General features: G+C 41.1%; 1 protein-coding gene across 6 annotated transcripts in view; it reads left to right on the top strand.

Moving 5' to 3' along the window:
* LOC146789704 (sodium channel protein type 5 subunit alpha-like) overlaps positions 1–27,594 on the top strand; it is a 975,168-nt gene that overhangs the window by 367,760 nt on the left and 579,814 nt on the right. For all 6 annotated transcript variants that reach the window (XM_085632035.1, XM_085632032.1, XM_085632036.1 and 3 more), the window contains exon 9: positions 13,444–13,585. In XM_085632035.1, coding sequence (XP_085488161.1) covers positions 13,444–13,585 — 142 coding nt within the window. The remainder of the gene's footprint in view (positions 1–13,443; positions 13,586–27,594) is intronic.

Below are 27,594 nucleotides of genomic sequence, written 5' to 3'. Positions count from 1 at the left end.
TGGACTTTCTAAGACTTTCTTTTTGCTTCCTACTCATGCTGGACCTGTTTTGATGTGTACACTGCCATACACGGCAAGAAGTGAGCTTTGAAATCTGAAGGTGCGCACTCCACCCAGCCGTAACCTGTTGTGACGTTTTAACCACTCCCTGTGGCCATTCTGAACACCCAGCTCCACATCAGGGCCCTCTCAGCCTTCATAGAGCAACCTAGTGAGCAAATGAAACATCCTATAGGTCTCCTGTGTAAGCTCAAGAAAAATCAAATTAAGGCGTTAGAAGCGGTAATAGAGTAGGGGGTTCACTCAGCTTCTTATGATAATGCCAGAAAAATCTGAAGGAGGGAAACCTCACCGTTCTCAAACCTAGAGTGTCTTCAAAATTATATTGAGACCCTCAGCAACCAGTTTCTGTCATTGGTATGTTATCTGTACTGGTGTACTAGTGGTTGATAGTGTCATCACAGGGTCTTGCCTCCACCAGGAGGAAGAGTCTCTAGATGTCGAGACATAGTGGGATCTGTGAAAGAAGCGCTGTGATCTAAAATTAGCCCCTACCCCAGAAAAGTGTGATTTATTAAAACCAGGGCAGGGGTGAAATTAAAATAGTGTTAGGATGTGGTGGGCATGAGCTATCTATCCATCACATCTATGTATAGGTCGACATGTTTCAGCCTACTTGCGCCTCTAGGAGGTCATTGGCTTTCTTTAGGACCGTTACGTGTCAGATCCTTGATGATTCCAGATGGGTCACTGCCAACTGGGGTACGTCCAGTAAGTTCAATGACGTATGATCGGGAACCTACATTGCTATTCCCTGTAACGCAAAGACAAAAAGTGAAAAAATACACCACTAGGATACAAAAGGTCTTTTATTTTGCCGTATTGTAAATAAGAAGCTTGGTTTCCAAGCCCTATGAGACATCTATAAAGTAAGTGATATTCTTTAACCTATGTACATACAATGCCCATTGTGTGTATGTCATGCAAAGTGATATGGGAACACGATATATGCTATGGATACTTAAAGTATGTGTTTAAAAAAAAAAAAAAAGTGGTACACTTATTAATAGAAGGCAAATTGAAGTGCCGTACTAATATAGCTACATGCTGCACTCAACAATTCTATGCACTGCGCACTAAATTGTATAAAACACCAAATATAGATGCTGAGAGTGGCTGCAGTGAAAGAGTCCTCTCAGTACCAAATGTATGACATCTGGCTACAAGTCAGGTGGCTCCATTGTGGGTCCATTGTAGAATTCTGCCGTACGCATGGTGTGTATCTCCTCTAATGTGTTGATAACAACAAACCAGGGCCACAAACATTTTCAGTTCATCAATATTTTTAAACATTCTAAACAGGCACCAAAGCCATGTTCATAACAGTAAATAAGGGCCACAAACATATTAGGGTCATCAGTATTTTAAACAGGCAGTCGAAGTGTTTGACCTCAAAATCGCAGCCCATTCGGAAGCGTTTGCGAGAGCGGGTAGGGATATTCTAGCCAGCAATGTTCAAATGAGAAAGGAGGAAGAGTAAAATTGGAGATTTAAAAAAATAAATAATAAGGAGAATGTATTTGCCCATTGACGTCTCTTGAAGCATAGAATATTTCAGACGGGAGACAACCAAAATAACTCTTTGCTTAAAAAAATCGTGAGTCTTCCGCATGAATTGGGTCTATTGGCATGTTTGGAAATGGCGACTTTTCAGGGATGACAACTTTATTCTCTCAAATGTCATTATTTTCCTTAAGACAAGGCGATGAGGTCCTTGCACTGCTGTTGATTGATCCACAATTATTTTTCAATACCCTGCGTTTGTTATTTATTGAAAGACATTGTAGTCCCCGTGACAGAATAACAGTTCTCATTCTCTTGGTTGGTTAGTTGCATCATCTTTTGTGAATTTTACCTTGAGTTATTTTCTTCCTCAATGGTGGATTGTCTACAGCAATGCTCTGGCTTTCAGACTGTCTTTTTCAGGTGTGGAATATCTTGGCTTCACAAGTTGTTGATGGCTTTCATTCCTTGCTTGGATTATTAAATTCTGAGGGTTTCGTGCCCTCACAAAATGGTTAAAAAGTGCCCTTACTTGGAGTTTATGGTCTGTTCTAACTAGCATTTTGTAAACTACGTGGTATCTATTGTGAAGAGGCTTTTGTTTAAGTTCTTCATCTGCCTTAACTTGACAGCTGCCTGATGTGTTTGGAAGTAAGGGCTGTACAGCATGCTGGGAAGTGAGTAATGCAACCCCAGCTGTTTTGTATGATATTAATGTTGCATGACAGAGCCTGATCCACCATGAGGTCAGCTTTGTGCTTGGCAGCTATCACAAGCTGGTTAATCACTGATCTGCCATATTCTCTATGAATTCTGATGCCCAGGAATATCCACCCACCGTTTAAAGTTCCAGACTAGCAGTGTTTGCAGTGGCGTAACAGAGACCCCTGAATCCCCCAGGCTCCAGGGAGCCACCTCAGCACAGTACTCTGGCCAGAGAGCTCCAGATTGAGTCCAAAGGGGGGGCCTCCATGTACCTTGCAGGGGGGGCCCCCTCAAGTTTTTGTTACACCAGTGACTGTTTGCAAACGCAGTTTTAGGCTGAGGAACTCCTCAAGCAAATGCTATCAGAGCCGGGTTCAATATAACACCGCTGCCAGGAAGGGCAAAGTAAGTTTGACAGTTCAATTGGTGACCACATATTACAACTCAAGTATCGGTACCGGGCAGTTCGAGAGCATAAGCCACTGCTATATATCAATTCTCCCCTGGTTTTTACTCCTCTATTTTCCAGAGCGGACTTTGTATGCTTTTAGAGGCAGTTCTTCGGGATTATGATGACATTATATCCAAACTAGGATTGGGTTTGTATCCATAGCAGAAACTGTTCAAATGCTGCAAATGTTGTGCTAAATGAATGGCATAAAATGACATAAGATTTTACAGTTGAAAAGTTTTGCATGATTTTCACACACATGAAACTGGTAACTGCAGAAAAAGTAAAACCATAACCCACATACTTTTCTTCTCTAACTAACCACCTGCCAGTATCATGTAAGGCATTTTAACTCAAGGTATGCTCACATGTCAATTTTCAAGCAAGATACCACCAAGTAAATTTTGCAAAACTTTCTGTAATTTCAAAAGCATTTGTGAAATTTCTTATAATGTCATGAAAAAAATTGAGATTTTACCTACTCTTGGACAAACAGTTCTCCGTCATGCCTAGTAAATGGCAGAGAGTCCTGCCAATCACTTAAATGTTTTTGTGTATGTTTCTAGACTGAATGAGTGTTTCTCCAACTATCTTTGAGAAGTACATATGTGTGAGGATGTCAAGGATTTTCCAATGTTGCTACCAACCCACTTTAAAATTCTTCAAAGGCTGTTTTTAAATTGTTGGGCTCTGCCTGTTTGTCTTTGTGCCTAAGGGCCTGATTATGAGTTTGGCAGTCCGATGGATTGCCAAACCCACGGTGGTGGAGTGGCTACCGCCACATCGGCGGTCTGACTGCCCTATTAAGAGTTGGGCGGTTGGACCTCCATGTGACTGCTCCTGCCACCAGAGATCCTCGATCCCTGGCGGTCCTGGAGCGGTCTGGGGCCTGTAATATGCTGGTGGTGCCTCTGCGACACCAGCATGCATATTGTAAGTTTCCTCACCTGCCACAGTTTTATGGCGATGAGCCCACCATGAAAAGTGTGGAGGTGAGGAAACTAAGGGGGCCCTAGAGGGCCCCCTGTTGCCTCAGGGCCATGGGGATGCATTCAGTGGGACACATGGTGTGCCCACCTGTATGCATGCACCGCAGTTCCTGCACGGCATGGACTTAACAGTCGATGCCATGCAGGAACTTGCATTGGTGTTCCCATTGGGGTGCCTTTCAAAGGCTCACCATCTGGGATCTCCAAAGCTCTGCTCCCCAGACTAGGAGAAAACTCCTAATCTGGTGGGTGGTCAGCGATGGGTTTGGTGGTATGGGAGCAGGTCGCTGGCGTGGCGGCCCACTCCCACACCGACAAACTTGTAATCAGGCCATAAGTGTGCAAATTCCCTCAGCCTCAGATGTTTCATTGCTGTGCTCTTGCCCCATCCCCGTAGACCGTAATTGGATCTTTGGCGGCTGAACAACCTCTCTTTGACTATGGAGCGTGTGTATATCCGTGGGTGTTTTTTAATGTCTTTAAGACTTGTGTATATTAGGTGTGTACAGCTGCAGTTTCTGGAATGTTTGTATTAATTTATTAGAATTACCAGTCTAGTTACCTTTGTTTCTGGTATTACAATGATGTTGGTAAAGCTACTTTTGGCCTTTCTAGGTGCCAGTCTTTCCCACTCATCTGGTGTGACCATGTAATGATGTCTGGGATCCTGATTATTGTGTGGGTCTAAAAATCGTCCCTGGGCTCAGCTGTGACCGAGTGAGTTATCTGTTTTCTGGATTTGGTTGCAGCCTGGGATCCTTTTGTGGCTTCTATCCCGACTGTGGTGTGGTATATTTTTGACAAGGGGGGTGTGACTCATTTAAATCATAGGCTAAGTCCTCCAAACAACTGTTTCAACTTGCATAAAAAACGTTTGGAGAGAAATAAGCTGAAAAAACAGAGTGCCCATATATAAATCTAAATTTAAACATATAACTGCACGTAGGGCTAAATTTACACTTTCGCTATTCACCATTTCTGAGTGTAAAGCTACTCCTAAGGTTACACTTCAATATCTTCACCCTCCGGTGATGCTTTCCTAGATCAAAATTTACAAGTGTAATGTTACTACTCATAACATTTCACACTTATGCGTAGGTCTCCACAACTAGGTCAGAGATCTCTCCATGGTATAGTATAGAAAGATTTATTAAACTAGAAAAACAGTATTACAAAGATTTTATTGTAAAAAAATGATATAACATCATTTTATATAATTATTTTAATTCTAATAACTTAAATGTGTATTAAATTATTTGAAATGTGAATTTAATTTAAAAATAAAATCCCTAAAGAACATATTGAAAATAATTCCACCCACATTATTTTTTTAATTTAATACGCATAAAAATTTATTAAATGTTATGCATGATTGATTTTTAAAAACTGTTATGCAGCAAAACCTTTTATGTTTTTTATGCCTTTAATATTAATATAATTGTGTTCTTATTTTTTGCGAATATGTTTATTTATCAATTCTTTATATCCATAAATATATCAAAAGTTAGTTTTTTTCATCACACCAGTTTGTGTAGAGAAACAAAACTCACACTCTAGCCCACTTTGCTCATCTAAGGGACACTACACACAGTACTTTTCGGCCATGAGTGGCCTTTGTTAAGTAGTGTGTTTTTAACCCTCTCATATAAATACAATTTGAAATAAAATGTATGGACACAGAAAACACACAATAAAGGCATAGTCATGAAAAGATCTACTATAGTGGAATGTTATTAGAATTCATTCTTTTATGATGCTGGTATATTCTCCGAGTAGTGCTTAATTCAAATACATTAACATTCATTAATTTCGATATTCAACATACCTATATTTAAATCACTAGTTTGGGAGTGCATTGTTCAATGCACTTCCAAACAGGTGATTTATGTATAAATATGTGGCTAAATCGAATTTCAAGGTAGCATTATAATAACTAATCCCTTGATATGGCTTATTTTTTTTATATCGAAACTGTTTCTGATGCCATTTGATAACTGTGACAGTGAATTAATGAATGTGCATATATTTGAATTTGAATATGTTTATTCAATTTAATCAACATGTATGTATTTATTTTAGAAGTCGAAATAATGTTATTTATATAAACATTATTTCCTGTGGGTTGATGTTTTAGTCTGTCTCCATTATTTTCTGCAAGAGTGTGTTACAGTACCTGTGAGTGGTGTTGTGTGGTGCTGGACTTACTCCAGGGAGGGGCTGGCATACATTACAACTGTTTTGGGTCCTTTTTGGCTTCAGTAACTTTAAAAGTGTAGTTGTGAACAGCAATGGCTTTCTTTTGTGTTGAAGGGTGTTTTGTTTTTGCACGTCCCTCTCTAACCCCTCCTTACGACTTCCTAATCCCCTCCCATTTAGGTGTAAGTATTCCTCATTTTACAACAACTCCCTCCTTACCTCCCACATTTAATACTAAAATGTAGACCTGATTGTGTGGGGATCTCTGCATTGAAAAAATAGGTGAGGAAGAGGTCTCCAAATGTAGATTTGTGAATTGCATGTTGTAGTACTTAAGCAGTACTGCTGTAGAACCACGATATGTTCTACAAAAAACTATTTGTGAATAGGCCCCATCATTTTCATTTTCTTCGGGGAGCGAGCAAAACAAATAGTAGCATAGCTTTCATGTTTTATGTGGACAGGCTTTAATCTAAAGATGCTTTGATGGCTAGTCCAGACTTTTTGTTTTTAATATGATTGATTGATTGAAAAATCTTTATTTGATTATAAGATATAAAATTATAAAAGAATAAAACAACAAGAAAATACCACAGAGTATATCATAAAAAATGTAAGAATTTACAAGTAAGATCTACAGAATTAATATAGATAACATTCATCACATTGCACAGAGAGTTGCAAGAACCCTGACGTTAAAAAGCCAAATATCATTTTAAGAATTAATCACTTTGTTCCAGTACAGGACACTTTTCAAACAATAAACCGCAAAAGACGCAGCAGGATCAGTTAACAATTGAAACAAGGCACAGGTCCTGATCTGCATTTGGGTGGTAAGGAAATGTCCCTCCATTTCTGGAGGAAGTGCTAAATCCACAGGGGAATCAACCCGTGAGATTTACTCCACCATATTATCTGACAGTGAATGTAAGTACACAGGTGGATTGTCTCTGGATTGAGCACTTTCTCCAAAAATCAGAGCACTTACTATTCCCACACAAATTTAAATCATGGCTATTATCTTGAAAGCCAGAATTCAAGTGACAAACCCAACAGACTCTCAATTTCTAGCGTGAATTTGTGCATACACTGCATCTTTCTGCACTCATCCTAACCCTGCCTGCAGCACCTCAAAATGGGATGAAATTGTAAACCATGCAAAAGCAATGGATAGCCTAATCACTCAAACCATGCTTCTTCGCACAGTACTAAAATAATATGCATACTCCAAGGCATCAGGGCCAACAGTCTCAAAAAGAACTATCCTAGCAACAAAGCAGACCAGCCAAAGACATCCGTTCTAGCTGCTATCAAGTCTGTGACGTCCTTCTGTGTATTCCTCAATGCTTGTTGTGAGAAAAAAGGACTTCACCACTCTATTCAGCTCCAGTGTATTCCATTCCAGTAGGATGACTAAGATTGGCTTGTCCTTCTTCATCCTGGACTCTTGCTCTTCTTCAAGGCTTTATTATTATTTGTGGACATATTCAACTGCGGTAATGCACCTTCCTTCCGTGCCAAATGATTGATTGATTCTCTATCACCTGGTTCCTGGAATACAATGCAGCTCACTAGTCCCTCTTTGAAATACCATTACACAATTACTCTGAGGTCACCGTAGGGTGATAGGGAACACATTATAAAATTACAAAATGAAATAAAAATACAAATTAAAGCAAGTACAGTCTGCCAGCAGACACTGGTGAAGATGTCAATGGCCACATTATGAGTAGGTCCAAGTGAGATTGTGATTATTCTTGTGAAGGTTTATGAATTTTGCCCGGCTCAGTCAGCTGCACGAGCCGTTGCTTTGGCTCAGATTCCGGCCTGTGCTGACCCAAGGAGGGGCAGTGCTGGGGCCAGAGTGGGAAGTAGTACTTTTGTGTCATCATTTGATCCATAACTCGGTCATTGTTAACGTAGCACGTAAAACTGTTGTATTACACTTTGCATTATTGCTGCTAAAGAACTATAGAACTGTCGTATGACGCCTGACCTCATTTGTGCCTGACAAACGACATGCTTGGTGCGCTACGCACTGCAGTATTTTTCCCTTGCATATTACCTGATTGTAATGTGGCGCATTGCATTATTTCTTCAGTGCATAGTATCTGAGGATAACGTGGCGCAGTGTGCTATTTCTTCATTGCACCGTACAGGATTGTAGCGTGATGCATTGCTTTGGTTCTTCCTGGTACAGGGCATGCTGGTGGTGATATGCATTGCAATATTCCTTCAATTGCAAAGTACATGACTATGGCGCTACATAGGGCATTATTTCTCTGTTGCACAGTATATGAGAATATTGTTACGCATTGCAGTATTTGTTTCCTTTTGCAACATGTGTGATTATAGCAATACAACTGGCCTAACGTTTTGGAAACGGTTAGAAATGAGCTTAACTGTTGGTTAGAAGCAGTGGTTGGGATTAGAACCTACCAACCCACCGGGAAGAATACTACCCATTCTTATATGTTGATTTTGTATCGTGTGATCGTATAATTGTTTATATAAAGATTATACTCATTTTATTAAAACTCGTGTGGAGTCTATTTGTGGTAACATCATGGGGTTACGGTGAGCGTGGTTGCACATACTGAACACTCGTGCCTTGGAGATAAGCCTGGCTGCTCGTGCAAAGCTACTAAGGGGGCAAGCAGGGCTATCTCAGACGGTGTCCTTACTTAGCCTAACGTTGAAGCGAGGGGTGGGGGACTCCCGCCTCCAGCATTTGGTGGCGGCAGTAAGCGATAAGGACCCCCACTTCCAACAAACAGTTCATATCTTGCAGGAATCAACATGAGTAAATGTAAGGCAGGTTTTTGTAGACACCTGATCAGTGCACTGAAGATGCTGGCATATATCAGATGGCCCCTAAGTCTGGTGAACGTGTGTTCCGTATAGAATGCTCCTCCAAGGTGTCAATCTGCAAAAATGAATCAGTGGACTGTACCCTATATACACTATCAGCAAAGTAATCTCCAACCCTCTTAAACATATTCAAAACAAGGGACACAATTCAATATAACCTTTGTTTCCATTCAGGGCAATCCGAGCCGAGTTCTATTAAAATGTGTTCCTGTGACGACTGCTCACCCCAGACTTTGGAGCACTTTGTGCTATTCTGTAGGTATTATTATCCCCCTCAACGAAGGTACCTGTGGCCCATTCTTAGGTCAAGGGGTTTCTACCAATTTAGACCGGCCTTTTCCCTGTGGATTTACCACTTCCTCCAAAAATTGATGGGCATTTCCTTACCATCCAAATACAGATCAGGACCTGTGCCTTGTTCCTTGGAGAAGCCAACTGGTTAGGACTGACACAAGTTAAATCCTAAAAGGATAGTACCTCTGAAAGACCTTCAAGGATAGCACAGGACCAGTCACTCTAAGCCAAGGAATTCTTTGCACTCATTCAATACACATTTTTGGCACAACAGCAGTTGCTCAGAAGTTGTTTTGAAGCCAATGTCTAACGTTTTCATTTTGAAACTTTGAAAATAGTAACGCTTGGGCTTAGCATTTCTTGTTTTCATTTCAAAGTATAGCTCTGTGAATTTAGCAGTGAAACACGTGCAGTTTAAAACCATGAGTTTTCCACAGTGGGAGTGATTTACTCACTTCAGCATGAAGAAAGGATATTGTAAGCCGAAGTATTCCTGCTTCATACATGCAGATTGAACCCGTCGGTCTTTTGCTACAAAACAATTGCTAGGTAGTAGATGGTGAGTAGTGTGGAGTGCTACATAGAATCAGCAAATTTTGCACATCTTGGAAATTGCTGCAAATACTGCTCAGTGCAAACATTTGCCTCAACATCATAGGTTTGTACTTAATTGCAAATATTTTGTTGATAGTTTCCCACCGTTAAAGCCAATGTGAATGCAATTCTATGAATGGAAGAAGTAAGTGCATTTCTACTGAGGAACAAGGAAGGCAACAGGTGGAGACTATAAACCTCTCCTCAAGAAACACAAATGGAAAAGTCTTAGTTGCACATTTCAACATGATTTAATCATGCAGATATCCTCCTACTGGAAAATCTACTTTAATAAAGTCATAGTCTGCTTTAAATGCAGAAATTATATTTCCGACTTTTCAAATCAGGACTTCATGAATTGATGGCAACTGTATTATCTATTTTATTAGTTTTTGCTTTCTTAACACTTCTCACCAGGCAAAGCAGTTTCAGCCATGGCCCGTGCAGGTAAGAGCTGTGGGGCCGGGTGGTGGGCGAGGGGATTTCGACAGACGACGAGGAGGGAAAATTAACATTTTATTATTTATTTAATTTTTCCTCATGTTCATCTGTCGCATTCCCCCCCTAACCAGGTCCCACCGCTCTTACCTACAAGGGCCGCGGCTGGGCAGTTTCATGGCATTTGTAGTACTAGAATCAGTTTAAAGTTGCTGTCCTAACAAAGAGGAGTGTGTTTGTGGTTCTTATGACGTCTAGGCAGTTCCTCTTGTTGTGCACGGTGTATTGGAAGATGTTTTAGTGTCTCTAGCTCTGCTAAACGTGTGTTTCTTGATCACTGGACTAGACAGGGTGAAGGAAAAGTTGGAGCCCAGGTTTCTAAAAGAAGCATGTCTACTTATTAAGTTGGCAGTGAGAAAATTGAACTGAGATATTTTTCTTGTGGGTAGTCAGTGCCAGTGCTTTAAGTGAGTCTCAGCCTGCCAGGGCTGCCCCCTGGAAAAGTATATATAAAAAAACAACATTGAACCAGGGGCCTGTGTGGCCCCCTGTTTTTGTCCTTTGCGGCTGAAGAAAATAAAACTGTAGCTGTCTGCATGTATCATCTCACAGCTGCACCGAAATCACCACAACCCAGGAACTAAGCAATAGGGTGTTGATTACCATTGGTGTCCCAAGGCATAAGATACTATTTCATTCCAATTGAATAACCAAGTTATTGCTTCTTCGTTTTAAATTTATACTTATCACATATTTTATGCCCTAGGCGTAGAATAATGTGCTCCATAAACTGCTAAATAAATATTCTGCTGCCTGCTCATTTTGGTTATTCATTGTCCATTAAGATTCTAGTTAAGATTTTGTCAAGCAGAGTATTCTATTTCACATATATTAGGGAGCACCCATAGTTACATAGTCCACAACTCTTTTGAGGTTTCATATATATGCTTCTTAGGCCACATGGCTTCCACCCACCCGCCACCTTAGCTATTTGATCCCTGGTAAGCACTAGCCACTTTTGAATGCAGAGGGCGAGTTGGAAGTGTTCAGCTTGTAGATGACAACATTGTCTTCAACCTGCTAAATCTAAAGGTCAGTCTGGATGCTGTTGGGAATTCTAGGGCAGTGGGAGTCACATTAGTCTAGGTAAGAAATCACAGGGGTAATTTCTGGCATTTGTTTAAGATAGGAGGTGAGGTTCTTTGGCAAGTTTAGAGTTGCAGTTGGCATATTTGACTACAGAATTCATTTGCTTGATGAAGGTTAATTAGAAGTCAAAAATACCTTCTAGGTGAGCCACAGAGAATATTTGTGGGGTCAGGGAAATATGCTCACCTAGATGGAAGCGTGAAAGATTTAGATGACTTCTTTGACTTTGGTGTTAATCAGGTTGACAGCTATTAATTATAAATAGAAAGCAATCCTGTGGTTTCTTTACATCTGCTAGTGTGGCCCTTGAAGGTCATTGGATTGGTAGGGAGTCAAAAGTTAATACAGAACTGGTGATTTGACTGATTTTAAAAGCTTAGATTTGGGATCTGTTGAGTGCCTAGTAGGCCTGCATCCTTCTCTAAATACTCTTTAAAGAAGGTTTTAATAACATGACCATTACTTAATATAGTATTGTCAAAAGCTTTCAGTTGCTTGAAGCATAGCACCAAATTCAACAAACTACTGATGGATGGAATGCTTCAATCAATCTCAGCCACTGTTAATTATGCAGAGCCACACCCCCAGTCCATCAATATTTTGCCAACCATGTCATCTCAGGCATATGCAAATCAGTCTTGGCCCTGCCCCAATCACAGGGAAACCATTCTTGGGTTGCTTTTGTTTTAGTTTAGGGAAAGCCTGGCTTGGCTGAACTATTCCTATTGGAGCTCAAGATTGAGTTGCATGTGGAGAAGTGTGGCTCAATGATTAGAGCGGCAGACCCTGATGCAGAGGTCTAGCCTTGGACCAGGGTTCAATTCCCTGCCTCGGCGGGTCTTGGGCTCAAAAATTCCACAGATCTGACAATTCTTGCCTCGGTGCCTATTCCAATCATGGAGTGCAACTCTGGGCAATAGCTTGCTTAATCTCCACAACAGCCCCCACAACGCTAAGGATGCCTGGCCTCAACCTTGGGGGTGCCCAGGAGGTGACGCCTCACAGGGAAAGCCAGGATGGGTTCCACAGCGGTATTCTTACAAGTGCCTTGAGAACCTTGTGGGTGAGTAGTGTGCTATACAAGTATCAAATTTACATTTACATTTTACGTGGCTGGGTCCAAAGGAAGGTGTTATTGTGTGCAAATGAACGATGGACTAGAATGCGCCCTGAGTAATTTCTGGTGGCTCAGATCAATGCAAAATTGCACCCATCAATTTTTGTATATTTCAGCTTGAAGTATTGCAGGTATGACCACTTTTGCTTGTAGGATCAGGTCTTACATTCATTTAGATTTGCACCCAATGTGATGCATCCTGGTCAGCAGTTCTAAACGTTGCTTCTTTCCAGGACAGCTAAGATCAATATAACATTCACTGTTACAATTTCGGGAAAAAAATACAAGAGCCAACCAACCCACAGCAATTCAAAAATGTATATATTTAATATATTTGTGTGTTGCATCTGCACCTCTGTGGGTCTGGCGAAGAACAAAATTGGAACTAGAAAAGATGTTACATTGAGGCATACTTAGGTGAGCAAGATAACAGCAAACAGTGAAGATCCGATGCTGAATTAAGAGTGTGATCAATATTAGCTTGAACCTGGGGACAGAGAGACCACTGTAAGAATGATTAGAAAGCAACTATGATTACTGTCAGCTGCACCATAAATCATGGAGCGCTTCCAGCTCCGAAGATCAGGTCTGTATGCATGCAGCTTTATTTTATCGTCTCGTTACTGCCCTTGTGGTATTTTCACATTTTTCGACATGTTCTCTAAAATGGAAAGTTGTTCATAGGGTGTTCAGGTCGAGGGCTCGCTGCGGACATCTTTTAGGTCTTTTAGGTCATATATTGAAATCAGGGCAATGCGGAATCTACTCTTTTTCCTTCCGCGTTTCTTATATGAGCCAAATATTTGGCAATTGTTAAGTTGATTGCTATCGAAATACAAAATTATAATAACTGATACAACATAAAAAATATTATTGTTTTTTATGCATCTTCAGGATGAGAAATTAGATGTTTATATTTGTGCTTTTATGATCATTTATTTTCTACATTCTTTGTGGGTTTCACTATACATGCACCAAGGTTTATAAAAGAAATGATGTTAAAAATAGAACAATCTTTGCAGTAACATGGTGTCCTAGCCTCAGGCACTGCCTGACATTTCTTTTTCTTTCCTTAGCCAATGTCCTTCTGCCTATGTGTGCGTCAAGACCGGAGACAATCCCAATTATGGATACACAAGCTTTGACTCCTTTGGCTGGGCCTTTCTGGCTCTTTTTCGTCTTATGACACAAGATTCCTGGGAGACCCTCTATCAGCAGGTATCAGTATCATTAATTGCAGAAAATTGTCAATACTTTTCCAGAGTAACTTCTATTATATAAAGGTTTTGCTTCCTAATTTATTGGTTTTCATTAAAGCAAATTTGATGCTATATAAACCACTACCTACACCCAGATGAAACAATGTGAAAACAAATTACACCACCATTAAAGAATGGATATATGTTTCTTATAGTGCAAAATTCACCAAGGTTTCTGGATATTGAAGATACAGTGGTGATAAGACCATTATAGAATGTGCCTAAAGGCCACTTACCTGATACTAAAGTGGCTATTATTTTACATATTCTATCATTGTAGATTGCTTTATATCGAAATGTACTCCTGTGTTTTTAAAGCTTAATGGGCTAGTGGCTAAGTGGACACCAAAAACAATAGCAGTGAATCTGAGTTTTGGGCTGGCCGTGGGAACCCTTCAAATGAGAACCAGAGAGAGCTTCGATGCAGAGAAGTAATTCATCAAGCATAACATATTTGTCATGAAGGAGAGTGTGGATTCAAATTCACTCGAAATTGACATTGATAATGCTCAAAAAGTTCAACCCAGTATCTACGGGCTCTCTAAAATATTGATGTTCATCTTCTGAATGGCTTTGCTAGGGTCCACTGGAAGATCTTTTCCCCTGGCTCTCTGTGTGTTCTCCGTCCATTCCATGATCTCGTCTCAGGTTCTCATTTTAGGTTTCCGCCTTTTTCTGAAATAGCTGCCAAGGTTCATCATCTGTATATCCTGGGATCTCAGAACTACTTTCCACCTCTGTGGCCCATGCTCAAATCCAATACAGCAGTTAGCTGGTGCCCATAGAGGGAGTTTCTGCATTATGTAACTAATTCCATTTTATCCTACACAAAAGGACCAACACTTTCTTTGCTAAAATCAGTTAAAAGTGGCCCTTACAACTTAGCTTTTGGCTAACTATATTGTTTAAAAGGAACCAGATTTTTTTGTTGGAAATACATGATTGATTGGAAGGACATTTGACAGAAACTTTTTGAATGAAGTCTTTTGATTGAAAATTCACCCTTAGGGCCTTATTTAGGTTAGGTCGTAATCCTCTGAAAAGCTGTGGCAATATATAATTTTCTATATTGGGGTGATTTTCACTTTGTGCTTGTTTGCTGGGAGAATTACCACTGCAACATTCAGGTGTTATTTGGTGGAAGTGAGAGTTATCAGGAACGTTACATCACCATTGCTTCAGATGGTTTCATGTGCAGTTTTCTAACAGCAGACCTAATATTTTTTAATTATAATTGTTTGCTAGTGTGTGGTGCATTTAAAATAAGTCTTGATGTAAAACCTTAGATAACTTCTGCAGTAATGTAGCCTAGTACACGAACAGACAGAATTAGTGTACGTTTCGCTCAACAAGAAGAAGATAGTCATATACATAAAATACCCCACCAGTAGCTAGATGGTCAAGCAAGCTCAACTCAGATCACTCTGGCCCAAACACCAACCACAGAATATCACAACATGAAGGATTCCAAATGTACCACATGAAAATGCCATACATGTGCCTTCCCTAAAAAACAACAGAATAACACTGACCACAACCTCCCTTCCATAAAGACAGACCAGGTACATAATCACACAAAGACACACAAAACTGAATGCCACCCATTTCCCTTTATGGCATACAAGGAACATAATAAAATCCAAATACATATCTCCCTCCTTAAATCATACAACAAAAACAAGACAATAAATGGTGTAACATAGAACAAATAAAACATTAAAACACACAGTAACAATAGACAATTTGTCCAAAGAATGATGAAACATATAGCTAAAATAAGTTTCCGCCTATTAGGGGGAGGGCACCACAGCCTACAACTAACAAGCCACAAGCTGTCCAGACATTAAACGCCTCCATTAATAATCCAGTACTACTCGCAGAAACCATCAAGTCAGCAAACAGTTTTAAAAAACGATTCAATGAATACGCTAGCACTCGTTTTCTGGAACATGGTAGGCTTTAAGTCCAAACTACAATTGCCAGGCTGGAATGATTTAATCAAAAAATAATTGACATATGCATATTCCAAGAAACCTGGAGCATAGAAGCTGCATTCAGGACCAGGTACAATAATCATTGTATCCCAGCCAAAGCAAATTCTTGCAGCCCACCTTATGATGGTTTGCTAATATGGTTTAGAACTTCATTAAACTGTCCAATACATAACCTGGAAATCAATTCTCCAGATATCCAGGGAATCTGACTTAGTCAAGTCAATAAACCTTTATTCGATTTTCAAAGTACAAGTACAGAGCAAAATATTTTCTGTGTAAACAAGCAAGGTTGAATAAATAATCAGACACATCGGCCCATAAAGTAAGTTAAAACAGTCACATTAAAAATCAATTAGATACAAATTATATACAGAAAAGAAAAAAAAATTACCAGAGCATTCCTAACACAGACAAATGAATATCTAGAGAGTAATGCTTAAAACCCCAGATAAAAAGCGAGAGATAAAATAACACAGTTTGGGTGTAGCCAAAAGCTGTAGGAATAGATAGGCGGGTCTAATCTGATTAAAACCATATGCAGATAATGTAGGCCTTAAATATTTCTGCCGGAAGGCAGAGAATTTTGAGCACAAATGTGCATGGAAGTGCAGATAGAAATATTGTCACAGGTACATGGAGGCAGGGTGAATTGAGAGAACTAGACTCTCTTTGGAAATAACAATTGATGTAAGATATTCAGTCTCAGAGATGTTAAGAGACACTGGTGATGATTAGACATATCCAATAGGAGAAAGTCCAAACAGTAGTGCTTAGTTGTAGCAAATAAAATATTATATTGCCAAGTTATATTATAGCAAAAAGTATAGATACAGTTTGAGATTTCTTTTTCTTCTCAAAATATTTCAAGGCTATAAAATTCTTTCCAGGCCGTGAGACAACGATACTACAGCTACAGCCACAGGTCCTCTTGTTTGAATAGTTACAAGGCTTATCAAGGCCTTCTTGGGTGGAATTGGGCCCTGCATCGTGTCGGGAACTCGTTGTCTACTTTATTTCTTGGTTCCTTTTATACGCGTGCATACAGAGTGGGGATCTATAGTCCTCACACAACGCTCGACGTGTGTGTCAGTTGTGTCAGAATGCACCATTGTTGCGCACAAGCACGCTCATCTTTGATCAGGATTTGCTGTGAGAAAACACTCTGACCGACTACAGCTAAAATGTTTGTGCCATCCTTTTTTTACTTCCCGGAAAGAATTTTATAGCCTTGAAAAAGTCCGTAGGACGAAACACATGTCGGCTTGTGTATCAAGACGGAACAATGAACATCACGTATTTTGAGAAGAAAAATAAATCTCGGACGGTATCCACTATTTATGTGTGCTTCGGTACTTCCTTATGTATAATAGGTTAATTCCTAGAGTTTTTCTCTAGGGTTTTACCCTCCAAGTGGCTGGGCAGCTTAGTACCTTGAGAGCTCCAAAAATATTACTTGTCGCTTTGAATATATACCCGGAAACTTTCCTAGTAGATGCGCATTTGTAATTGGCAGAGCCACCTTTGTTTTGTAAGTTATATGCAATAGGAGATAAGGCTCCATGCCAGGAACTGATTTAACCATAACATAACCATGAAAAGACTGTTTAGTTGAAGTGGAATTCTTCCTTTCTGTGATCACCCTCTGAATGAAGGCCTTCATAATCCCGATAAAATCCTTTTTAGTAATGTCCATGGAACCATGGAAGAGGTCTGGGTGGCCAAATTCTGTAAAAGTTCTCTTTATATACGAGATTCATGGTATATGGTCAGCTTTATATAGCAGCAGGCAGTCCTGTAGGATTTGTCTAGTTAAATGTAATCCTCCTTTGACTAGACGGAACACCACAGAAGAAGTGGGCATACACGAATGAGGTCAGAAAATAAGGTCCGTCCCAGTTCTTTGTGGATGATCTCAGCAGAGGTGCCTTGACCTACAGCCAAAAGGTTCCTCAAAAAGGTATTTACAACCACTTGAATTTGATCGTTTTTGGCATAAAGCCAAATTTCGCAGCCAAAAGTGGTCATTGAAATACATTTGACCTTATATATTTTTAACACAAAGTCGGGTGGTTTATGACCAATACGTCTAGCAAAGTCATGCACTCCAGAAATGGATCTTTGCAAAGTTCTCCCATTTTTCTATACCAAAGGTGTCCAGCTAAGGGCCGAGTTCAGAAGATGCTCCAGGCCGAAAAAGAATCCCACCCTAGATAAGGCCTGGCCGTGTGCAATGAGACTGTGGTTTTTATTATTTTTTGGGCCTGCTGCCATATAAACGGATTTATTAAAATTTGTAGAAAGGCCAAAATTATTCATAAAAATAATAAACGAATCGAAAAGTCTGAGTTAGGTCAAATGGCGGCCTTAATGTTGATATTTATAGTGTTTACGCTAGAGAGATAAAGGGCGGTAAAATGTCCGAAATGCTTCACATACTAAAGAGGCATTAGCAGAAGATGAAAAACGCACGTCATACTGGCCGGGGACTTTAACACTGCTTTGAACCCTTGGATTGTGATGACATTGAACTATCGTCCGGGGAAGATGAGCGCTTGGGTATACCTCAACCAGACCTAACCCCCCCCCCCCCCCCCTAAAAAAGTGGACTCAAGCAGCATTGCAACTGAAGGCTGTGTCATTAGAATATGGACTTAGGGCTGCAAATGGCAGAACAAAATCAGACAACAGAGGGGCTTTTACATGTAACAAAGTTAATCATGAGAGTCGTATTGACTACATACTGATTGACATCAGACTCTGGCACAAAGTGGGGGACATGGCAGTCAAGTCGAGGATCGAGAGTGACTATAACCCCCTCTGTCTTTATATATCACCATTTTGTGTAAAAATGCCTATGGTTCCCATCACCCTTAAGTGTCACCACATAGCAGCTCATATGACATTCTGTCTATCATTGCTTCAGATCTCAAAAGCACCATCTTTAATCTCGACACATTGCTGACTAAAAATATGAATATCAAAAAAGCCAGAAAGCAAAGAGGGATTGTGATAAGAAGAAATGGCATGACATAATTAAATCGTGTAATGACGAAGATCCCTGCAGGTTTTGGGTCCTGGTGGTATGGGGGCAGAGGGGCTATGGCGCAAGCAGCAAACCACATCCCCAGACTTACCTGGTATAATCATTTTAAGGCATCATACTCTGATAATTCCCAAGACCCTATCTGCCTACCCTTAAAGAAATATGATTCCTCACAGGACGAACTGACCTTCGATTTAAGTGACATCAGAATTGCCCTAGATGCCATCTTACGTGGTAAGGCACCCAGACCCAATGGCATCCCAGGAGATATTTATATCAGTGACAAGGCAAACTAGCCTAAATATATATTTAGCGTTATCCAATCTCATTGCAAGGGGCGCACCTATCCCGAACTCCTGGAAAGGAGTTGAGGTTGTGCCAATCTACAAAAAGGTAGACAGAAGCCTGCCCATATAATATAGACATATAAGTCTAACAGACATCATTTAAAAGGTGGTTTGTCTGGTGGTATTGCAAAATCTAAAATGACTGGATCAAAGATAACAACATGCTCTCCAAGTTGCAAGCATGATTTAGGAAAGAAAACAGCACCATAGACCAGGCCTATCATTTCCTGACACTGTACTGTAAGTCAGTTTTAAATGGCAGGGGGCATTTGTATGTGGCCTTTGTCGATCTAAAATCTGCCTTCGATTTTGTACCCCATCAAAAGCTGTGGCAGGTGTTAAGGGACATGGGGATGCCTACAAATATTCTTTACATTTTTGTCTGTTTACGCAAGGATAATTATGCCAGTGTAAGGTGGGGTGATCGGAGCCAGCTTACAGACCACATCCTGATCACCAAGAGCGTTCAACAGGGTTGTGTGCTGACTCAAACCTTGTTTTCATTATATCTAAACAAGGCAGTTCACTTTTTGTCAGCATATCCTAACAACGCTCCGTCTATGGCCAGAATGAGAATACATACCCGACTTTTTGCTGATGGCACTTTATTAGTGTCTCAGACCCCGAGTGGACTACGGTGTCTGCTTAAGCCAATTTGAAGAACTCTGTTCCTCGCAAGGACTGGTAGTAAACACCGCTAAAACCAATTACACGACCATCAACCAGCATAAGTAATTTAGAGGGAAGATGTTCGTGGGGGGAATCGCGCTTGAGTAAGTAGATGCCTGGCTGACCTGTTGGTGCGTGTGGAGAACTGCTGCCCTGACTGCTGCTTTCCTATTCTGGAGGCCACACTAGGTAGTCTGAAAATCCCGGCTGGTCATCAGGGAAGGCATCTAGAATCTACCCCCGCCACAATAGCCCCTCAACAGCCTGTAAATAGTGCAGCAAACTTAGTCCCTCTACAAGCCGCAAATGCGGCGGCCCCGCAAAAACCCCTAAGGCCCAAGCCTGCATCAACTAAGCCCCTTAACTTTAACATGACTACTCCTCCTTCAGGCCCTGTTCATCCGGCACAGCCGGTAGATAGTACCACACCGACTCCCCTAATGAAGCTTCCCTTGAGACCACGCAGACCTAACCTACCCCCAGAGACTAATGATCTCACTGTAGTCATGGCGGGTGTCCCCTCACTCGAAGAAGGTGAAACTGAGGATTTTTGTGCCCTGAAAAGTAGGGTAATTAAGTGGTTAAACATAAATAGACCCCTGCCGACACACCTTAATAACGAAATCATAATGGTAAGAAGGGTGCCATGGGTGGGGAGAACATACAAATCTATTATAGGGGACTGCATATTGGTGAGTTTTAGGGACACAGGAACGGTGTCCTACATATGCCAAGGGAAGAATAGATCCAGAGAATCCACTATCCAAACCCTTCGTGTATCTTTCTTTTTCCCCATTATTCCAGTCCCATTGCAGCCGCCCCAAATTCATGACAACTGGGAGAGGGTTGGCAGGAGGGGGAGACACTGGGCCTTCAACCCTAGGCCATTATTTGGCCGACCAGAACCACCCTTGCACACCTATAACCGGTTTACTTGCCTGAACGGTCTAGAGGGGGTGGATTGACAAACAGATAATGTCCCCCAGGGTCACATGGATAAGGGCGTTTTGGTAGAGGTGGTGGAGGAGCAAAACTCTCAGGCTCAGCAAACTCTACCGAGTGGTGTGGGGATTTCCATGTTTGCTGAACCTAACGCTACAGCCATAGAAGGTATAGGAGGGGGACATGGGCTGGCTACGCAAGGGTCATTACAGGAGATACCATCAAGGCCCCAGGGGGGTTCAAGACGGAGGGGAGAGGGAACGAGATTCATCTCCTGGAACGTAGCAGGCATAGCGGGCAAATTTAATAACAAGGAATGGGTTGATTTTATTAGAAAATTTCAAGTTATATGTGTACAGGAGACATGGGCCTTGGTGAATAATTACCATCTACAGGGGTACAAGTGTTTTTTTGTCCCCGCCTGAAAATCCAGATCAGGGAGAGCAATGGGCGGTTTGTCCATCTACGCAGATTTAGACCTCCCAGGCTCCTGGTCCTCCCCAGATTGGAACTCACATGGGATTCAGGTAGTTCGGTTCCTCGGAAAGGGGTTAAGATTTTCTGTTCTTAACATCTATAACACTGAGATAGTAAACAACCATATCCCGCTACTAGCTGAACTAGACCATAGGCTGGGACAAGAAACAACATTCCAAAATAAGGGGCCGCCGCACGGGCTGCTTTTAGTGGGAGACTTTAATTGCCACCTCTGTCCGGCACTGGTCAAGGTAAACACAGACTGGTCATAATGTCCAATGGAGAAGGGTCCGCATTTTTCTCATACGCCTACTGGGTTGGCTCTTAGGTTGCTTCGGCTTAAGTACGACCTAGAGCATACCATTAATATGATAGACCCACAGTCGGATGGTTCACTCCCACCAACTTTCAAGGGCAGGGGTTGCTCATCTATTATAGATTATATTTTGGCCTCGAGATCCCTGATAAACAAAATAATCAGTGTAGGGATAGATTGGAGCAGTTTTAGTGACCACAATCCCCTTGTTTTGATGCTCTCGTATAGGGTGGGTGCTGGAACTAGAGTCCACCGCTCAATTGAGGAGAGGGTCACAGATCAAGGTAGGAGACTGAAATGGTCCAAAATAGATGGGGTAAAGTTTTATAAAACTTTGGGCGACAAGGGCCGACTAGCCATTAACGACTGTCTAGACCTAGAAGTCCAGGGACCAAGGGTACTGGAAGCATTTGACCAGATTGCTAACCTGGTCGATGGCCTACTTAGGACCAGTGCGCCCACATGTAATCTGGTAAATCCCCGGTGGTTTGATAAAGACTGCTCTAAGGCACTGAGGGAGTTGAAATGCTCCCTTAAGCTAAAACCAAGGGACCCTCAAAAAATCAAGGGGTGCAGAGAAAAATATAAAAAAGAGACCAAAAGGAGGAAACTTGCCCTGCAGGCAGAAGCTTGGGCAGACTTAAGAGAGGCAGGCGAAAGAAGGGATCTAGCGGGATTTTGGAGAATCATTAATAAACCGACCTTTCAAGAAAATGATTCCCCAGAGATAGGGGTTAACATCCTCCCGGAGCAGTGGGTCACACACTTTAGGGGTCTATATAACCATGAGCCCGGTATCCATGTAGAGTCACCCGTAACCACAAGTCAGGTTCCCTCTGTAGTATTCACTCTTAAGGAGATTACTGCAGGGATGGAGGGTCTGACTAAAAATAAAGCCCCGGGGCCGGATGGAATTCCCCCTGACCTGTTTCTTAGTAATATAGAACTATGGGCCCCGCTGATGACCAGGGTCATAAATACTGCGACCATTTGCGGCCTGCCACCATCCTGGTCTAAAGCGATCATCGTGCCAATCTTCAAAAAGGGCAATAGGGATGACCCCAAGTGCTACAGGCCCATTTCCCTGATTGACGTATCGGCTAAACTTTTGGGTAGGGCAATCCTCAACAGACTGTCCGAGTGGTCCGAAGAGAATAACATCTTCTCGGACACTCAATACGGGTTTAGGACAGGGAGGTCCACCAGTGACCAATGCCTGAACCTTTACATGCTGACTGCCAAATATACTCTGGCCAGTGATGAACCCATTTATATGGGATTCATGGATCTGGCAGCAGCATTCGATCACGTCAATAGAGGAAAGCTGTGGGATATGATGTTAAGCATGGGGATTGAGAGTGGTTTAACTACCATATTAAGGGAATTACACAGCGACACCACGGCCAAGGTTCGATTTAATAGGGAGGGAGGATTGTCTGACTCTTTTCCCTGTAAGAGTGGAGTCAGACAAGGTTGCATTCTTGCCCCTTTTTTGTTCTCCCTTTATATTAATAACCTGGAGCAGTTTCTCTTGGGGTTAAAGGCAGATTCCCCAAGGGTCGGGGCGCGGCATATTCCTGTTCTGCTTTACGCAGATGACGCGGTTCTGATTGCACGCACACCTCGAAGCTTACAAATCCTGATAGACGGGTTTGTTAGGTTCATGAGTACACTGGATCTATCTGTCAACCTGGGCAAATCATATGTACTCCTGGCCGGCAAAAAACCTTCCTCTAAATTTACTTATACAATAGGCACCCATACTTTAGAGGAGGTCAAAACGTTCTCTTATCTTGGAGTAACCTTTGATGGTGCTTTGCAGTTTAACTCTTTAGTGGTGGAATGTTGTAGCAAAATGATTGCCTCTAATGGGGCTATAGCTGGATATGGCAGGAGGCTAGGTAGATGGAGCCCGGAACAGGTGATGAACTTGTATGGCTCCGTATCATGCTCCAAAGTAATCTATGGGGCAGAAGTATGGGGCTTTGTGAACACCACTAGAATTCAACAGGAAGAAAACAAATATCTGAAATCTATCCTGAGGGCACCACCAAGTACCGCTGGAATCATAGCTCATAGGGAGCTAGGGAGACCATACTTGGATGACCTGTTAAAACTTAGGCCAATTGTGGCCTGGCTAAAAATATGGGTTAATCCAGATGCGCATCTAAGCAGAGAAATTTTATTGGACTGCTTAGATAGGACCCATTGTATGCGCATCCCCTGGCTTAAATATGTAAGAAACACCCTTGAAGATTTAGGCTTTGGAAACCTCTTCACGAACCCCACATCAATTTCAGCCCAGCACAAGAAACAAGTAGGGGAAATTTTCCTAGAGCGGAAAACCCAATGTAGAGCTGAGGCTGAAGGTGTTAAAAAGACTGTGAGGGCTCATAATCTGGTAAAGAGTGTGGAGGGTATGGAGCCTTATCTGTATCTTGTGCATAATGCACAGGATAGATTTCTTATGTGCCGTTTTAGACTGAATTTACTTCCTTTTATGTTGGCCTCACCAGCAGGTTTCACCACGTCAATTGAGCAGAAGGGACCCTGCGGCTGCGACAACAGGTCTCCGCAGGATTCCCTTCATTTTGTTTTGCTCTGTCCCTATTTCTCTATGCCCAGGCGCAGATTTCTTGTAAATATTTAAAAAAAAGCCCAACAGGAACGTGCCAGGGACGCATTAGTCTTTTTGCAAAAAGCCTCTGATCCACTAACATTGTGCTGTATTATGAATTTTATTAAGGTTGCGGTCCGATTAAAGATGACTAGGGGAGAGGAATGAAAGACTTTGGATTTTCCTTTTTTATGATCCTGTATGTCGGTATCTCTATTTGCACTAACTTTGTATAAGGATCTTGATTAATGTTTAATGACTTTTTATCCATGTATATATATGTGCTTTTATGGTATTTTTTAATCACCGAATAAAGATTTAAAAAAAAAAAAAAAAAAGTAGATGCTTTTGACTACCTAGAAGGCTGTCTTCCAAAAAGTCATGGAAAACACATATTGAAAAAGCTTCCCTTAAACACAAACACATTGTGGGTGCCATATTGAAAGAACATCGTGCATCATTCAGCAATCCTATTATTCCATCTTTACAACTTTATAATGCAAAGGCAGTGGGAGCTGCCCTCTATGGGGCAGAGCTCTGGGGTTTCCACAACTTAGTGAATATGCCCAAAACTGGAAACAAGCTCCTGAGAAACCAAGTTATGCTTTCTGCTAGCTCCACAGAACGCTCGATTAAACTAGATATGGGGAGGGGATCGATCATAGACAAAGCAAGAATTAGCCCTGTCTTGTTTTGGAGGTGGCTGAGAACTACACCAGAACTAGCCCTCTACGCTGATGATATGCAAAAGATTACAGAGCTGGATAGGTTGCACAAAATAGAGTGACCCAAAAACATTAAGAAACTGTTGAGTTATTTGGGCTTACATGATCTATGGAACTTTTACTCAACTGTCTGCTTCCCTTCTAATGAAAAATTGGTCTTGGATAGCTCTGAATGATGCCAATAACATCAATAGGGGCATGCTGTTCAATGAAATTGCTACATTTAAGATCTATATCGCGTTTGAATCCTCTCTGGACTTCATCACTGACCCTATAGGCAGGAAACTATGCATCCGGTTTAGACTAGGAACATTGTCTCGTAACACATTTACAGCCAGATGGTCTACCTCTTCCTCACCAGTGCTATTATGTCCAGCCTGCAATGCCTTAAAAGAAGCTGTAGCTCATTTGTTTGCTTGCCCTGCCTATACCTGCCCTTGATCAAACCACGTTGTTCTCAGATGGGCATCCAGAGATATGCTGAAGCTCTAAGAATTTTAAGATCAGACCCCAGCCCACTGTATGCTTGTGCAGTAGCAAGAGTTCTGGGAAGGGTGTGGTCCATAAGACGGAAAACCATGGCAACACGCTCTTAACATCTGCAGCTTAAGTGTTTGCCAATAGCTAGTATAGAAGGAATTGTTATCATCTAAAATGTATCCACACACGGATTTACATCCGAATGGATATCACCTTTAGTATACTTAGCGGATCCTAAGAGGTTTTTGTAGAATGAGTGAGCACCCTGAATCTGGATAGTCTTCTGCCCGCCTATTCTTCCTGCCCCTGGTCTCAGAAATATTTGATAATAAAGCGCTTAGAATTTCACTGCTTTTTGCCCTCTTCCTGGGCCTCTAGAAACTTGAATATGCTTTACATAATACAGAACGTTGTGGCAGATAGGAGCTCTGAGACATTGCTTCTCGCACATCTGCAAGGGAATGCATAGTGCACTTTTGATTTTATGCATAACATACATCATGTTTATAACTTGACATTGACTGCCTATTCCAATGAGGTGATCTATGATCATTTTTGCTTTCATGAATGGAAATGAATGGAAATGCTCCCTTCCCATCCAGCGACTTACATTCTTTGCTATCTTATTTTTTATTCATTTTTACTGTATTGTATGAATTTATGAGATGTTGCCTGTGTAAATCTTTGGATTGTTTGAAAATGTATTCTTGGCATGAATTTAAAAAAAATGTCCTAGTAAGGTTCGGAAATGTCTCAGGTAATTTTAACGCATTGTCTTCTTGATGATAATCCTTGTATATCTGAGAGAATTCCTACTCTGCTTTGCTGGATGTTCAGATTCACACATTTTGTTCTGGTAGTGCTTGTGCAACAGTTTTGTTCTTTTTTATTGTGTTGATAACTTATGGCATCAATGCCGAATAAAGTTAGAAAATGAAAAATGAAAATAAGCTTTGAACAGAAGAGAGAAGGGTGCTAAAAGACACTGAGCCTGATTCACAAAAGTAATCTGAGACAAAATCCTAACTTTACGACTTTCAGTATTCACAAATGCCATTTAGGAGTAGTAAATGTAGGATTTTGTCTTAGTTAAAGTTAAGTTTTGGTCTTAAGTTTAACTTAAGTAAAACTTAAGTTTAACTGAGATAAAATCCTAACTTTACTACTCCTAAATGCCCTTTGTGAATGCCGAAAGTCGTAAAGTTAGGATTTTGTCTCAGATTACTTTTGTGAATCGGGCCCACTATGAGTGCACCTACAAAGGATGTCACACACCTAACCAAGATGTGTCACAGCTACTCAGAATGTCCTGTACATACTCTAGTCACAGACAATATTTTTCCATTCTTGAAGAGTAAATTGCCAAAAGACTTACACAACGTACACACCCACTTTGGATGCCTTATGTATTCTCCGCACATAGACAACAGTCTTCCGTGTCTGAAGGATCATACTGTCTATAGCCATCACCATTTCACGCCCACCTATGTGCCTCCTGCGCCCATAGTCTTCCATGCCGGAAGCAGTATATTGCCAGTAGCAAACACCCCATCGCATATATAAATTACAAATCATAATTGAATGCATATAGCAGGAAATAACTCACAGAGCAATTTACTCTATGTACTCCAGTACTCACTCAATCATGAATCAGATTCTAAATCCTGAGGAAATACATTTGAATTTTATCCATTTGACATGCCTGAGCATGAAGAGCAGAGTAAACACTCACCCAGTTAATCCACACACGACCTATATACATGTCAACCAATTTAACTCACAACAAGGGAAAAGAAAACACAGCAAGAATAGTTACCATACAACATCAACACAAGCATTGTGATATTAATCCAATCTTGAACGATTTTCAAACATGGGATCAAAAATATACTTGCTGTACTCCTAGCACAGGCTTATTTTAGGATCATTCTGTCGATGCTTGGGTCTTGACTCAACTATGCTGGCAATGTACTGTATTTAGGATTTCCTGTTTATACGGCTCTACGTTTACAACCGGTATACAATGCTGTTGCTTGCTTCTTGTTTGACCTACCTCATATGGTTTCTTAGTTCATCATTATCTTCTTTGACTACCCATCACAATGGGCAATGTTTTCAAGATTTTTTGTTTCTTCCATAAAGCCCTATAATATCAACAATGGCTTGAATTAATCAGCAACCTGGTTTGCTCCTTTCAACCAAGTTGGAAGTTTGCTTTTCTTTTTGAATGCTACTAAAGTTAAAATCAAGAAATAAATTCCCTTTTTCTCATCCAACAGTGACTAATCACCTAATATTTAGGAAGCTGTTGGAAAGTGGCTTTTCAGTCTTCCATTTAATTTGCCTGATTGCTTTCAG

The sequence above is a fragment of the Triturus cristatus genome, chromosome 10, assembly GCF_964204655.1.
Source record: "Triturus cristatus chromosome 10, aTriCri1.1, whole genome shotgun sequence".
NCBI classification, from domain to species: domain Eukaryota; kingdom Metazoa; phylum Chordata; class Amphibia; order Caudata; family Salamandridae; genus Triturus; species Triturus cristatus.
The sequence above is the reverse complement of the archived record's forward strand: the minus strand, read 5'-3'. Positions and strand labels throughout refer to the sequence as shown.